At 36.6% G+C, this 17,610-nt stretch overlaps 1 protein-coding gene across 1 annotated transcript; it reads right to left on the reverse strand.

The window, feature by feature from the left end:
• Nucleotides 1–416: 416 nt before the first annotated feature.
• Nucleotides 417–15,481, reverse strand: LOC306878794 (cystathionine gamma-lyase-like). The gene is made up of 12 exons (XM_079431326.1): nucleotides 14,493–15,481; nucleotides 12,870–12,951; nucleotides 12,693–12,788; nucleotides 12,480–12,589; nucleotides 12,210–12,344; nucleotides 11,915–11,972; nucleotides 11,753–11,830; nucleotides 9,115–9,267; nucleotides 8,700–8,821; nucleotides 8,567–8,619; nucleotides 6,973–7,111; nucleotides 417–3,162 (listed from the first exon to the last, which is right to left on the reverse strand). Exons 1-12 carry the CDS (start codon nucleotides 14,664–14,666, stop codon nucleotides 3,148–3,150), a joined length of 1,215 nt encoding a protein of 404 aa, XP_079287452.1. The 5' UTR covers nucleotides 14,667–15,481; the 3' UTR covers nucleotides 417–3,147.
• Between the last annotated feature and the right edge of the window lie 2,129 nt (nucleotides 15,482–17,610).

Genomic DNA, 17,610 nt, shown 5'->3' on the forward strand with positions numbered 1-17,610 from the left:
GAAGTACGCAAAAAGAGTAGCAGAGGAAACATTTTGCAAAGATAACATCACAAGACCCAAAACAATTACCTTGATTATGTTTCTCAGAGATGGATACATGGCATGAGAGCCACCAGCACAAATTAAAGAAGAACTTATGATAAGAGCTTCCATGCACACAACAGGATCTTATTCATTGTGAAGCTCTGAGCTGTTTTTGTTTTCGGTTTTTGTCTATTGGAAATATAGTTTAGCATAATTTGGCAGACATGCACTTGAACACTATGACTGGAGCACTTGAAGTTATTAAAAAAGGGGGAAAGATTAGCGTTGATATTGACGAGGACAAAATGAGCTGATCTTTAGTAACCTTTTCCCAAAAATGTACTCAAAGGCCCTAGTTTGGATGGTTTCTTTTACATTACCAGTGGCTTTGTGCGAAGTCCAAGATGCCATCTTTATTAAGTGATTAGAATGAACAAGGCTTATTCATAACATTGTGTTTATCTGTGCACCGTAAATGGATCATGAAGAGAAGGTTAAGAGAAAGAGAAAAATTACTCATACACTTGTGTTTAAATAAATAATGGGACTAAACCCGCAACAACAAGAAAAAATATTCACAAATCATACCTTATTGCATGACCATAATTAAAATCATTGACCAGTTAGACTTTTGAAAATGTCTAATATCTAAATCCTACTGCTTTCTTAAACCAAATGGATGGCTCAAAGTTTAACGAAGTAATTTTCCACTCGATCTATCTGAATGACCCTACAGGGCCAGAGCTGCATATGAACTGGAACATCTTCACAAAGACACTGTGAGGAACAAAATGTCATCATCCAGTAATTACACACATAACATTTCCAATATGACGCATAATACCAGCCAAAGTCACTTATCATTATTTTGTACCTGGACCTATTAATGGAAAGAGATTATTATCCATTTAAATGAAAAGAAACTTTGTAAATCAAAGAAGGTATGAACGCATAATAAAACTCCGGGCATGAAATGGGTTTGTCTGTCCTGTTGTATCATGACTCATAATTAAATCCTTTATTTTATCAATTTCTCAAAGGTAAGTTTTTACCAGGCTTTTAAAGCTTTTCATAAAGTTGCAATAAAGGAAGAAGCAAGAGTGCTTTTCTTTAAAATTGTAACACAACTGAGTGAAACAGATTATAGAAAAAAAAAAAATTCTGAGGCAGAGACTAGTTGGTGATTGGATGGAGGCAGATTTTTATGTTGAGTATTAACACTCAAGTGTATGTAAACTTTTGAAAAGGTTAATTTGTGTAAAATCTGTTCAAGTCAACAATAAAGACAAAATGCAATTTTTATAATCCTTACTAACATTTGCACTGGTCACGTACTAGTAATAGTTTTCAAATTACATATATTCACATATTGGAAATTAAATAGATATATTGTCAGAAGTATTATGATTCGATGCAAACAATTACGGACTAAAATATTTAGACATAAACCATCTTTCTGAACATCATTTTATATGGACAGAAAAATCATGCTAAGATTGTGACGTTGTTAACAACCAATCTTTGCAACAGGCTTGTGAGTGCAAATCAAGCCATATCTTCTCTTTTAGATATGTGAAAATTGGAAAACACAGCATGAAAGGAGCCTGGCAAGATCAAACATGTGTTTTGATGAAGGAAAAGAACATTGGGTCACGTAAGAGGTGCAACCTCTGCTTTTCTCATGTTCCCATTCATACAAGGGCAATCTCCCCCCAAACTGTATGAACATCAAACAAGGGTTTGACACGGTACATACTTATAAACATTAGAGAATGAACTTTACACCCTGACATTTTGCATGAATTATATCTGGCTTAAATGAAAATGTCAGTGACTCCTGACAGTAACATGTAGAGTTAATGGGTCTGAGCAAAACCTTTGTCACTGCATACCTGGGCTAATGGTGTTGTACTTCCTGTGTGTACAGTTTGCTAAATGGACATCCCTGAGTCAGCAAATAACATAAATGAGGTGCTTTTCATTGGACACAGAATATATGCCTTGTGGGAAGATGATGGAAAATAGCCATTGAAATAACAAGGCGGCATTGATATGCTTTCTGACAGTTTTTTACCTTGGCGAGCTTTAATTGACTCCCACTGAAAGGCCATTTATCAGTAAAACTGCATATGAAAAGGCAAAATGGCCTGTCAAGAATTGAGAAATATTTGACATCCTGATTAAACACTTTTTACATAACATTTTCTTCTTTATTAAGTTTCTTGCAGCATATCCTAAAACCCTTACAATGCTCAGGAAATTAAAAGCTAAAAAATTTGCCTCATCAGGACTAGAGAATTATCATGTCATGCCCATCATAGAAATAAATTCAAGCCTGATTTTTGGAGAAATAATTACTTCTCAGTTCAAGTTTCCCTTGTAGCATTATTGGTGGTGGTGTTAGATCGGCTCATTAGATATGTTTTTTATTATTCATCTTCCAATTACAGGTGTGGTGCTTGTTGACTTCAAAGTGATTGCTTATGGTGTACCACCATCAAAGACATTCAGGAAGAAGACAAAACAGGGAGAGATCACAAATGGCTTTTTAATGGGTCTGGTACCACAGGCAAAGATCAGATGTGATCCCTTTAAAGTTTAAAATGCTCAAGCCTCCAACCAACACCTAGTATTTAAAATACAAACTGATCAATGAAGAGTGATTTGAAACATTATGAGGTGATTATGCATCTTCTTTGATGCAGAAAATCAAGACTGATTGTGTAAACTGTGACTTTTGTGCTGCTTATACTTCTTGCTGAATTAAATTGAATCACAGTCTTTATAAAAAAGATACAAAAATTATTTTGCATGATTTCGGATTTCCCTTGCAGTCCTGGCTTTTTCCTGTATTAAAAGTTTAAATAGTGGAACCTGTTTAGAACCCAACTACCTTATCAAACTAGAATTACAAAAAGTAACACAAAAGCAGTAATTCTCCTGTACTTTGAATGAAAAGATGGCAAATGAGTTTCTTGAGGATATTTGTTCCCTGACAAATGTAATTCAAGCTTTTCTAGCATAACTGTCATATACTAAGTAAATTATAAATGTGCCACAGAAGAGTGTCCTTGTCTTGTCCAGATGTGGTACCACTGTTCTTGATTGAGCTTGATCAGCCTCTTACTTTTTTGGATGCTGTAAAAAAAAAAAGAAAAAAAAAAAGAACCCAGTTGTACAACATTAGATTAATAAAATATTTAACAGAAAAAAATGTCTTTGTTTTAACATGGCAAATTAATATTTGCTTGAATAAGTTTTGTATAGGTATACAATATAAATATGAAAAAAAACACTTTACATAGACTACTGTTTAAAGATTTGGGGTCTGTAATTTTTTTTTTTATGCATGTATTCAAAAGTCGTCTCACCAAGTCTGCATTTATTTTATCAAAAGAACATTAAATTAATAAGAGTGAAATTTCATTCAATTAAAAAAAAAAAAAAAAAAATTTAAATAATTGTTTTCTAATTTAATGTTTAATGTAATGTATTCCTGTGATAGCAAATTTTCAACAGCCACTCCAGTCTTTAGTGTCACATGATCCTTCAGAAATCATTCTGATTTGGTGCTCAAGAAACATTTCTAATTATTATCCATTTTGAAAACAGCCATGCAGCTTAATATTTTTGGGGAAACCATGATACCTTTTTTTTCAGGATTCTTTGAAACAGAAAGTTAAAAAAAACAACAACGTAAAAAAATAATTTATATAATTTTAATCAATTTAATGCATCCTTGCTGAATAAAAGAATTTGTTTAAAAATGAAAAAGAGTGTGTGTAAGTTTTATATATACAGTGGTGGCTAAAATAATTAGAACACTAGTATTTTCACCAAGTACAAATGGTTTTAAGTCAGTTATTTCTATCGTTTAGTGTAGTGTGTCAGTAGGAAATATCAGTTTACATTTTGCCATTAACTGTAATAATCCAGTGAGATTAATTGTAATAATCTAGTGAGATGCACAAGGAGTCTGACAACAGCCAGTGCTCCACACAGATATCTGATCTGAACAGTTCTTCTGGATTTAGTCTGTCTCAGTTTATTCGGTTTCTTCATGTCATTCCAGACAGAGGGGATGATGATCAGATCAGATCAGATCTCTGTGTGCAGCACTGGCTGTTGTCAGACTCCTTGTGCAAACAAATATCTCACTGAATTATTACAATTAATGGCAAAATGAATGTTTGGAAATGTAAACTGATATTTCCTACCTACACACTACAGCAAAAGTTAGAAATAACATATATATATATATATATATATATATATATATATATATATACACACACACTCGCCTAAAGGATTATTAGGAACACCATATAATACTGTGTTTGACCCCCTTTCGCCTTCAGAACTGCCTTAATTCTACGTGGCATTGATTCAACAAGGTGCTGAAAGCATTCTTTAGAAATGTTGGCCCATATTGATAGGATAGCATCTTGCAGTTGATGGAGATTTGTGGGATGCACATCCAGGGCACGAAGCTCCCGTTCCACCACATCCCAAAGATGCTCTATTGGGTTGAGATCTGGTGACTGTGGGGGCCATTTTAGTACAGTGAACTCATTGTCATGTTCAAGAAACCAATTTGAAATGATTCGATCTTTGTGACATGGTGCATTATCCTGCTGGAAGTAGCCATCAGAAGATGGGTACATGGTGGTCATAAAGGGATGGACATGGTCAGAAACAATGCTCAGGTAGGCCGTGGCATTTAAACGATGCCCAATTGGCACTAAGGGGCCTAAAGTGTGCCAAGAAAACATTCCCCACACCATTACACCACCACCACCAGCCTGCACAGTGGTAACAAGGCATGATGGATCCATGTTCTCATTCTGTTTACGCCAAATTCTGACTCTACCATCTGAATGTCTCAACAGAAATTGAGACTCATCAGACCAGGCAACATTTTTCCAGTCTTCAACCGTCCAATTTTGGTGAGCTCGTGCAAATTGTAGCCTCTTTTTCCTATTTGTAGTGGAGATGAGTGGTACCCGATGGGGTCTTCTGCTGTTGTAGCCCATCCGCCTCAAGGTTGTGCGTGTTGTGGCTTCACAAATACTTTGCTGCATACCTCGGTTGTAACGAGTGGTTATTTCAGTCAAAGTTGCTCTTCTATCAGCTTGAATCAGTCGGCCCATTCTCCTCTGACCTCTAGCATCAACAAGGCATTTTCGCCCACAGGACTGCCGCATACTGGATGTTTTTCCCTTTTCACACCATTCTTTTGTAAACCCTAGAAATGGTTGTGCGTGAAAATCCCAGTAACTGAGCAGATTGTGAAATACTCAGACCGGCCCGTCTGGCACCAACAACCATGCCACGTTCAAAATTGCTTAAATCACCTTTCTTTCCCATTCTGACATTCAGTTTGGAGTTCAGGAGATTGTCTTGACCAGGACCACACCCCTAAATGCATTGAAGCAACTGCCATGTGATTGGTTGATTAGATAATTGCATTAATGAGAAATTGAACAGCTGTTCCTAATAATCCTTTAGGTGAGTGTATATACACATACATACACACACATATATATTAATATATATATATACACACCACCGTAAGTTTTGTCCTCGGTTCACTAGCTAGCGCCCCATAGTCTCTTTCAACTGGTTGAAACAGCACCGAGCCACAAAGGCAGAAATTTGAGGCTCACCGCAGAGAGTGGTTCAATAAATGCTGTTAAAATGAGCATATTCTGCCTTTTTTTTTTTTTTTAAATGACAGCTCTTAACCTCACAAAAGTGCAGATAATTAACCTACAGTTTTCAGAAAGAATGGAGGAGACTGAAGAGCTATAACTCTCAGAGGAAAACTGTGTGCCAGGACCTAATGGAATTCACCCCCTCAGAACGCATGTCATCAAATTAAAACACACTGCAAATCACAAAAGCTCTTTGTGTAATGATCTCAGAGGGGTATTGGATAGCAACTGGATACAAATCATGATTTAATTCCCATTCTCTTCAGATGAGCAGTAAAGCACATCTAAAGTGATCACATATGAAACTGTAGGGCTGGCATTGTATTGCTGACAGAGGGAAAGGGCTCTCACCTCAGAGACGTGATAACTACTAGACCCTCACAATAACAGGATGAATGGTGTAGCGATGTACAAATCTTATCAAACTATACTGCTGCGCCTTTACTTTCTAATAAGCATCTGCTCACACGTCTGCACTGCTGTGATATCACGCTCAAAGACTCCGTCCAATAGAGCGAGCAGGCTTCCCGAGAGTCCACACAGCCCACAAACCCCTAGCTTGCTCCTCACAAATTCGTTTCTATGGGAATAATTCTCAGACTCTGACCTAAGCTGATTTGTCTTTATTTCCTGGAACCTTATTTTGCAGTGCACTTTAGAGAGAGGGGAAATGGCCTACGCTCTCAGTGATGGCTAGCTGAACTTTATGGGCCGAAATTATCTCTGTGTTGACACAAGCTTAAAAAAAAAAAACATATTTCAGGGAATGAGGATGCACCATTAAATGCATGAAAGCACATTTGGTCTGAAAATGAGGCTCTACAAATAGAAATGCGCACGATTATGTATAATATCTTTAGCGTGGAGATAACATCGCTGCTGTCATATACACATAATGCACTGGCCATCTGCAGATCTATTTAGGACTAGTGAGACCCCAAGTGTTTGTTTGAAAAAATTTGGGGTCGATACACTATGAAAATTGTGATATATTTGTTATGATTCTTTAATGAATAGAAAGTTAAAATAAAACCGCATTTATTTGAAATAAAAACCTTTGTAATATTATGAATATCTTTACCATCACTTTGAGCAAAGATAAAGATATTCCCTGCTGAATAAAAGTGAAAATTTCACTTAAAAATTAATGTGTGTGTGTGTGTGTGTGTGTGTGTGCTTGTGCATGTGCTTACTTATTTAGTTAGTTTCAGATGTTCAGTACTGAAATACTTACTGCAGCAGCGAGGGCTTGGTCTAGGTCTGCAATAATATCTTCTTCATCCTCCAGGCCCACAGACAAACGAATGAGCGTATCACTGATGCCCAGCTCTTTCCTCTCATCCTCAGACACTGAAGCATGAGTCATAATCGCTCTGAAAAACAAAAGATGCAACATTATTGGAAATGGAGGTGGATGAAATGTTCCCTCAAAAAAGTGTTTTGATTGATTTTGATTTGATTTTCAAGGATAAATCCTGGTAACACATGTTAGTGAATTACTTGTGAACCATTAATACCTTAACTTCATTACTGAAAGCTGATTACTATCATTATAAATGATCCATTATTTCCTGCTGAATAATCTTCGATGAGGCAAACTGTTCAGACAACAAAAGGGTTTCTGCAATTTCTTTTGTAGCATTAAAGCTCTCACGCCCTCTAGTGGAAATCCAAAATAAGCCTCTCAGACTTTTAGGGCTTAAATGAAAAAAGGTAATACACTTAAAGCTGCAGTCCTTAACTTTTTTTTGGTTAAAATGATCCGAAATCAATATTTGAGCAAGTACATAACCAGCCAGTGTTCAAAACTATCGCCTTACTTTAGCCTGATTCACAATGGTAAGCTTATAATAATATTTTCTCATTTGAGTGGTACGGGTAGGTTTTCGTGGGAAATTCGAGCATGGCACTGCATCATTACATCATGTCTGTAAACATGAAGAAGTTGTCCCGGCTAGTAGGCTATCGCATGTGAGGATCCTGCAGGTGGCGGATTGTTTATATCTTTTTCTCACAGCAGCTAGAATAATTAAATGTATCATTTTGATGGCAGATTGTAATCCAGAAAGGATTGTGTTTATGAAACACGTGTGAATGGAATTAAATTATATTCCAGTTTTAAATGTGCTTCTGATTACAGATAGCCTGAGATTACACAAGATTTGTATTTTAAAGAAAACCAGTTCGAAAAGAGCATAGTTTGCTTTTTGGGTTAAAAGAATGTCTTAATATGAAATTTGAATGGCATGAAAATTAGATTAGACTGTACAGAAATTGAAATGTACATGTTAATACACACTATACTCATAGTCACGCAATGCTGATGTTGTTAACATTAATAATTTGAGAATAAAGTATAACAATAATAATAATTTGCACGGTTTGATGTGATATGAGCTAACCGATCTTTAGATTAAAATCACCATTGGTAGCGCGATTTATTGTAATGCTTTTTTCCTCAGTTGGGCAGAACAAACCTGGCAGACTTGTTTAGACTTATTATAAGAAAATTCTTATTTGGGTCATATATTCCAAGACATAGGCTAGAATCTGTGATTGCGACGTACAGTAAACATCCACACCGGTGTGGTGACTGACAGCTACACATTCACTTCAAAATATTAGATTCATCCACGCTGATGCCGCGCCGGAGTACAGACCATGCAAGCAAGATAATTCCGCACCCAGCTGCAATTCAAGATTTTCAAACAGAGATGGCGACAAAGAGGCAAAACTTATGGACTGCAGCTTTAATGTTTATTTTCTGTATGCTCTGGATTTAAATCAGATTTTCCCTCAGAACATTCAATGGATTTGGATATACTTACGGGTGCTCTGCTAGACTCTCATAACCACCAAGACTTTCAGCAAGTGCAAACAACTGAAACGTAAAATACAATATGGTTTCTTTAAGAATGTAAGATGTAAAAGATTTTCAAACAATATGAAGCATCAAAGCACCTTCAGACTGCTGAGGAAAGTTGAGGCGTGCTCCAGTTTTCCTTTGATGTAGAAAGTGATCATCCCAGGACAGCCTGTGCACTGTCTCTTCGTTAGCTCATGCTGAGGGTGGGATGGAAGACCTGAAGGAAAAGAGATGATCAAGAGTTAGTCAAGTTCGCCTGGAATATCAGTTCATTTTGAACAACATAATTGAAGGTTGCCCATAGGTGTGATATTATACAAATGAAGCACCTACACTACTATTCAAAAGTTTTTCCTTTTTTTTTTTTTTTTACATCATTAAAAACAATCTATTGGACTCATTCAAGCATTTACCATTTTTATATTCAGATGGATTATTTGAGCAATTACCTCCATATCAAAATCACCCAACATACACTTCTATATGAAGTTACAATAATATCACAGACACCTGGGAAGATGACTCTGTCCACTCTTGGGTCAGACTCCAGAAACTGTGCTGCAAACATTGCGTTCTTAAAGTGCTGCTTCATTCTCACGTGGAGTGTCTTCAGACCCCGATTGCACATATAACAGTCAAATGGAGACGGCACAGCCCCAAGAGCTAAAGTAAACAGGGAGGAAGAGATATTAAAACAAACCTTAAAAGTTCTACTTCCTCAATGGAGTTTAACATTTTTAATGTTACAGTCAGGGATAAACCTGCAATGTGATGTAACTGCAATTGCGATAAGAATCTAACAGAAAGCACAAGGTTTAATCATCACATCAAGACTGAAGCAGTGTGACAGGTGGGAGGTATGGGATGAAGTTGATAAAATTATAACTTGCTCAGATTATACGTACAGTGATTAGACCATTTAAAAATCACATTAAAATAAAGGATACAGCAATAATATGCAAAGAAAAAAAGTTTTCCTGAAACTATTTCTGAGCTATGTTCTTCAAAATCAAGAGGGAATGAAAGGATTTTTTTTTTTCAACAAGACTACATGTAATAACAAAAGGGAAATATTGCCAGCAGATATTAATATAGGATATTACTTTCACCTCAAGACAAGTAACTTTCTTTTCAAGTAAATGAAGTACATTTTTCTTTTCCCTTACAAAAGACCCCCCATAGAGTAGATAAAAGACCTTCGTTCTTGCTAGAATTCCTTCTTCACAGAGATATATCTGAACATTGCACCTGGTGCCTCTCTTATGGCAAATGAAAACACATCTTCAGCATATTTATGTACATTACAACATTGAGTTGAACCTTTAACACTCTTCAGTGATAAGCTCAGTGGCCTACGATTCTTTGGCCTCGTGATTATCTGATTTAAAAAAGATAGAAATCAAAGCTTATTATACAGCTCCAATCAGGTTTAGCACATCATAAATGGACGTTTTTTTCTGTACATTATGGTTTATTAAGATTATAGTTCACATCAGCATTAAAACCTGACAATAATTAAATATTTAAAGAAGCATCTATGCAAATAAATATTCATATATTGCAAATATGCACTGGGCCTGTGTGTGTGTATGTGTGTATATACACACTATATCGCCAAAATTATTGGGGCACCCCCTTCTAATGAACAGGTTTGACTACTTTAGTAATTTCTATGAATACAAATCTTAATGTTAAAGCATATAATGATATTCTAGGGAATTGTGTGCTTCTAATTTTATAGCAACAGTTTGGACAGGACCCTTTTCTATTCTAACATGACAGTGTCTCTGTGTATAAGGCACGGTTCAAAAAGACATGATTGATTCAGTCAGTGTGGAAGAACTTGACTGGTCTGCAGAAAGCCAAGTCCTAATCCCAGCTGAACACCTCTGGTGTGACTTTATATGCAGACCTTGAGCCAAAAACTCATCACCAAACACCAATATACATATCATATATTATAATACATATAATATATCAAATACATACAATATTACCATTTTTAGACATAAAATACTATACAAAACTTATTGAAATAACCAGTTCTTTATTTACCCTTGTAAGACCCCCCTTGCAAGACCCCCTCCCCCCTCATAAAAACACTTTCTCATTGGATCTAAGCAAAACTCATAGGTTAACTATTATGATCTCAAAAAGGTGAAATGTCACTAAAAGGTGAGGAGTTTGCATCTATGTACTGTCCAATAATATGCCTTTATACTACGGGGCCGTTGAATGCTTGAATCTGATTGGCTGACGAACGTTCTGAGGTGTGCAATTATTTTCAGGGAAACGCACGGCGAACGTAGTTCCAGGCAGCTTTCTTGACCGCATTACAGTTCCATATCACTTCGCATCGTTGTCAGCGCTGCCCTGACGATTTTATCAGTTAGCCTAGTGTGCAACTTAAAGGCTACACGTGACATTTCTCACTAGCGAGGTAATAACAGGGCTGCATCTTAAAGCAGACTTACAGTTTAGAGACGGTGCTTCAGAACACTGTTGAGGGACACACAGAGGTAGCCTAATTCATACAAGCTCTCTCTCTCTCTCTCTCTCTCTCTGTGTTTCTCTTTCTCTGTGTCTCTGTCTCTCTCGCTCTCTTTCTAATAACTTCATTATTAACTGCATTAGTCTGCTATCAACGGCTCAAGCCTCCATTGCCAGCTTTAAAATGACGTTTTGGAACTAGCAAAAGAGTCGTTGGATGAGATGCGGAAGAAATAATCCTACTCACAATAGCGATTTAAGTAGAAAAACCGGACGAATCCCTTGAAATATATAATCTGATCGATGTCTTGAGGTGTGACAACCGTAGTATAAGCGGAATAATTGACTCCGGACCGTTGAATTATTAGAAAAATAATGCACACCCGAGGTGTAACGGCCGCATCACCACCTCGGGTGTGCATTATTTTTCTAATAATTCAACGGCCCGTCGTCAATTATTCCTTACTTATTTCAAAGGGCAAAAAAAAAAATTCACATGTTGTAAACTGCTTGTAAAATACATCTTATCGTACAGCCCTTTTGATCTTGAGTCACAAAGTCATGCCATAAAGAAAAGATCTGTTTGCAGAAAATTAGGATGTCTACAGATTTTCACACTTACGTCTTAAAGGTTTGGTTTAAATTAGTAGTGCCTTACCATTCTGCAAAAATTTCAGTCGTTCATAGGTGTCATCACGGTTGAGAGAAATCAGTCCCATCACAACATCACTGTGTCCTGGAATTACATGGATCATTTTAATTTTGATCAACAAACTTTCAGTTATACAAAAGGCTGAAGTAATTTTTTATTTGTTTTTACCATTCATGTACTTTGTTGCAGAGTACATACAGATGTCTGCTCCAAGTGCAAGGGGGCGCTGTTTCAAGAATGAGAAAAATGGTGAAATATTTACATCAGTTTCTGCCCTGAAAGTCAACTGTACAAAATGTATTTTTAACTATATTAACTCACTTTTTAATTAGTAGCATAGTGTGAAACATTAAGGTGTTGCTCTCTGGACATGGTAACGTCTCTTTGAGTTCTCAGAATGTATTCATACATCAAAAAACCAGCAGCACTGGGTTATGTACTAAAATAATGTAAATGTTCATACCTGGAAGTAGGCTGACATGAAAGTGTTGTCCACAACAACAATTATGTCCTTGTTGAGCTTATGGACAATATCTGCACAGCCCTTGATGTCCACAACCTTCATTGTAGGGTTTGTGGGTGTTTCAATCCACACCATCTGTAGAAATCAGAACATTTAATATACCATTTCAGTTAAGGCTACTTCTCAAAGCTAATTAATCATGCGAGAAAATAATTACTCATTCCACCCTCTTTCCCACAGTAATTTTCTAATGCTGTCTGCCAGGTGTACCTTTGTATTTGGTTTTAGAGCTGCTTTTAGCTCTTCTAGCTTTGTGAGGTCAGCAAAAGAGACATCAAAGCCAATTTCGGCTGCTATTTTTCTGAAATACCGGTTAGTTCCTAGTGGAAAAAACATTACAGTCACAGTAAGAATATCAGCTTCTCACTGCCTTTATCTTAAGCCCAACTATCATTTTATTTATTATTAGGAGCAGTAACTCACCTCCATAAACATCATTCATGCACAAAATTCCATCTCCAGCCTTAAAAAGATGTGTGATGGTCAAAGTTGCAGCCAATCCAGAGGCAACAGCGAGACCTATTAGCAAAGTCAGACAGAGCTTTAGGTTATGGCAATGTCATATAATATATCATATACATGTGTTGGTGATGGACTCACAGTATTGTGCACCATCCAAAGCAGCAACTGCTCTCTCAAGACAGTTTCTTGTGGGATTTCCACTCCTACTGTACTCAAAACCCTGGCAGATAGAACATTAGCAAAAAGTGAAAGTCAAAATGCTTTACATAAACTAGTGTTTTGAATTGTGCAAATAAAATGTCAAATCTGTAAGTGAGCAATAAAGAAAAAAAAACACACTTCAAGATGTAAATGCACAGAAAACTCTGAGTTAAAAACATACTGTTAGTTTGTGGTGTAACTCCTTTACCAAGAGGCACAGTTAACATATATGCAACAATATGAACAATATGCTTTTACTTCAACCACCTGGCTGTTCTCATGACTCATGTTGTTCATATTCAGTCAACTTGCAGCTTCTTAGCTGATGTAATCTCTGTAATCACTCTTCTCAAAAGGTATCCTATACATTATTATGTTTTTGACTGGTTCCAGAGGGGTTTGGTAAGCTAAGACCAGCTTGAAACAACCAAAAACAGCTAATTAAACTTCTTTCAGAAGACAATTGAGCATAATAATTAAGTACTTGACCTCAATCTGTGTAATTGTCAAGTATATTTTGTTAAATCACTGAATTAAATAAACAGGCCTGGCTTGTGTGGTTGGGATCTTCCAACAAAGTCGACAGGTTCTACATAAACCTGTGTGTACTGATCGAGTTATTATAGAGCTTTCCATTTAAATGGAGCTTTATAGAGCTCCATTTATAGATATTTATAGACATGTATAGATATTTCCATTTAAATGGAAACTGCGCGTGAGAATTGCTAATAAACGAAATAATCGCGAGCTCTATAAGTCGATCAGTACACACATCACTACATACTCAAATATCAGGTTAAATAACTGGATCCCTCACATCCAGCACACTCCCTCTTTGAACTGTTACAGAGCTCTGAGAACCAGAACGACCAGACACAGGAACAGTTTCTTCCCTCAGGCAATCCAACTCATAAACACATGACAATAAACGTGGAACACACAACTCTATTATACAATATTTATTCACCACACATACTTATTTTTTCATTTCAAATTTGCACATAGCAGACCTGTACACACATAATTGTCTATATTATATATTGTTTTTGCTGTTTTGCACATTGCCTATATGTATATTTGTATATTATTTTTTATTATCTGTGTCCTGTCCTATTGCACTGTGGAGCTTCTGTCACTATAACAAATTCCTCATATGTGTAAACATTCCTGGTTCCATCTAAAACCAGACTGCAATCTAGCCTGGTAACGTTAGACCATTTAAAACCAGTAAGCCAGTTTAAGATGGTTTTTCACCAGGATATGAGATGTTATGACATACACCTACCTACAGATTAACTCAAAACATATAAATCTTTAATGTAGTTACGCTTGGTGTATTAGTTGGTATTCATAAATAAATTAATAATAATAATAAAGTCCTGCTATTGTTCATTTCACGTCAAATCCATGTAAATGGAAACTGGGCGTGAGAATTGCTAATCAAAGAAATAATCGCGAGCTCCATAATAACTCGATCAGTACACGCATCACTACATACTCAAATCAATGAAACAATTAATATATTCTCAATGTCAAACCCTTACAAAATACCTGACTTACCGCATGTTGCCCCGGTGCGTGTTGTTTAAAGGTAGTAGACAGTGAAATAGGAGGCACTACGGCCATAGAGTTCCACTGCTCGGGCTCTGAACCAACGTGGATCGCATCTGTAGCGAATGATTTGAAGACCGGCTGGTAGCCGCCTGAGCTGTCCTTCTGCCTTTGTGAAGCCATGCGTGCTCCGGATATGACTGACGATGAGCCGGGTCCCTGAGATCACAGAAGAGTACACAGCTCTCTCTTACAGTAAATGTTTTACATTAAGCCGGAGGAGGGTTGTAGGAACAGACCTTTCTACGCCAATCACTGTATGTGTAGTATAAGGAAATAAAGTGGATTGGTGATCGTGCAGAGGCGTCCTGGGTCACGTGATCAGTGTAAATTATAGCGCTCTGATGATGCAACGTTTACATGACCGTTCACTTAGTGCGTTCCCAACCATAAAATCCAAGTTGCTTATCTATCTATCTATCAATCAGCAATAAGTTAACTTAGGTTCACTAGGGAAGAAATGTTAACCTAAAATGGTAAAATCTAATCTTGTTTTATTCGAGTCAAAGATATAGCCTAATCCCAAAATCAACAAAAATAAATTGATTTATACCATCAAAACTAAATTTTATGGGTTAAGTCAGGTTGAAATAGCTTTAAGATAGGGGGAGACCAAGTGACATGGGGAGAGTTGTAACAGCACCATTTCCACCTATCAGGGATAAGCTAGGAGTCCTATGATCATTTAATTATTTACCCACTTCCTCCCCAATCTTATATGAATGAATGCCAAGGCTGTAAATAGATATATGCTGATATATGAGGCAGATGCCATAGTTATTGGTTTGTTAATAGTGAGAATTGTACCTTAAAATAAAGTGTGAATGAACGTGAACATACAGTAGCCTATATTAAGAGCCTACTGTAATAGCATTTTTAGACATCCTCTACAGCTTTTACTTTTAATGATCTAAACACAACTGTGACCAAAATCAGCTATGTCAGCATATACAGAAGTCCACTGCATGACAATATTTTTGAAAAGAAATGTGGAACTCTTTGTGTTGTATAAATGAATTGGATATGATATAATTTGATAAAGATATTTAGGCTAGACTTTGTAGGCCTAATAGTTACATAATCTGAGATAGCATTGTCATTAAAAACAAGAAACATGCAGGGTTGCAGACATGTATTCATCGAGTATTTCAAGAAATTAGATGCATTTTAAAATGTAGCATTTTTTAGCAAGTAATTTATAATTAACTGTCATGTACATTTTTAAATTCTAAAAAGAGTCATTTAAATTGAGTATAATCTATGAAGTACATGAGCCTTTGAACCATTTTAAACGTTTTTTAACTGCACAGGAGTTAATATAAAAAATTACTTTTATTTATATATTTTTATTTTTAATTAAGTGCTTTCCTTACAGTTCCTAAGATCACCAGGAAGTTTAATTCAGGTCTTGGTCTTTCCATGTAGGCAGTTTGACATGCCATTTTGGTTTATCAGCCCAAAAGTATCTAACAATGAACTGAAGTGACAGCAGATTGATAGTAATTTGATAGCAGTTTGCTGTATCTTGTCTCCTTATCTGAGGTGTGCTTTATATACAAATCACATGACTTTCTTTCTGTGTTTTGCTGCTTGGCGTCATAACACAAGTTTGTCTCAGTACAAGGTAAATCCTATGGGTGTGTTTGCATTATTTCCAGCTCAGTTGACTCTCCCGATTCTGTCTTGATGTATTTGATATGTTGTATACACTGTAGGCTACCCTTTAGATTCAATAATTACATTAGATCTTGAAGGAGTGGATGGCAGATCTACAATGACCTTCATAATAATAATAATTATAATATTTATTGAATAATTATTAATCAAAGTTACATTTATTCATGTTAGAGAATAAGTTGATTATAGCTTTAGTCTGCCTTTTTACTCTCTAAGAAGCTGCTCTCTTTGTGTGTGTTACCATGCTCGATAAGATTTAGGGCTGAGGCAACCTTGAAGTAAGATAAGTGTTTCTCTGCGTATGTGTGTTAGTATTTGTCTGTACAGGGAGATGCAGAGACAGCCCAAGGACAAAGCGTTCATCTGCCGATGTCCAGCGTACCAGATATATGTCTTTGGAGAAATGTATTGCGTCTGACCTCTAATCACTTGTCACCAAAATATTCATCAGAAGAAACAGGTACATCTAAAAAAATTAGAATATCATGAAAAAGGTCAATATTTTATGTCACTCATTTCAGAAAGTGAAACCCATATATTATAGAGATTCATTACACATAGAGTGAAATATTTCAAGCCTTTATTTCTTTCAATTTTGATGATCATGGCTTACAGATAATGAAAACCCAAAATTCAGTGTCTCAGAAAATTAGAATATTACATAAGATCAATAAAAAAAGGATATTTTAAACAGAAATGTCAGGCTTCTGAAAAGTATGTTCATTTCTATGCACTCAATACTTGGTTGGGCCTCCTTTTGCATGAATTACTGCATCAATGCGGCGCAGCATGGAGGCAATCAGCCTGTGGCTCTGCTCAGGTGTAACGGAAGCCCAGGTTGCTTTGATAGCGGCCTTCAGGTCATCTGCATTGTTGGGTCTGGTGTCTCTCATCTACCTCTTGACAATACCCCATAGATTCTCTAAGGGGTTCAGGTCAGGCAAGTTTGCTGGCCAATCAAGCACAGTAACACCATGGTCATTGAACCAGCTTTTGGTACCTTTGGCAGTGTGGGCAGGTGCCAAGTCCTGCTGGAAAATGAAATCAGCATCTCCATAAAGCTTGTCAGCAGAAGGAAGCATGAAGTGCTCTAAAATTTCCTGGTAGATGGCTGCGTTGATTGTGGACTTCAGAAAACACAGTGGACCAACACCAGCAGATGACATGGCAGCCCAAATCATCACTGACTGTGGAAACGTCACACTTGACTTCAAGCAACATGGATTCTGTGCCTCTCCACTCTTCCTCCAGACTCTGGGACCTTAATTTCCAAATGAAATGCAAAATTTAATTTTATATGAAAAGAGGACTTTGGACCACTGAGCAACAGTCCAGTTCTTTTTCTCCACAGCCCAGGTGAGACACTTCTGACGTTGTCTCTGGTTCAGAA

Source organism: Barbus barbus (assembly GCF_936440315.1).
Source record: "Barbus barbus genome assembly, chromosome: 13".
Lineage (NCBI taxonomy): Eukaryota > Metazoa > Chordata > Actinopteri > Cypriniformes > Cyprinidae > Barbus > Barbus barbus.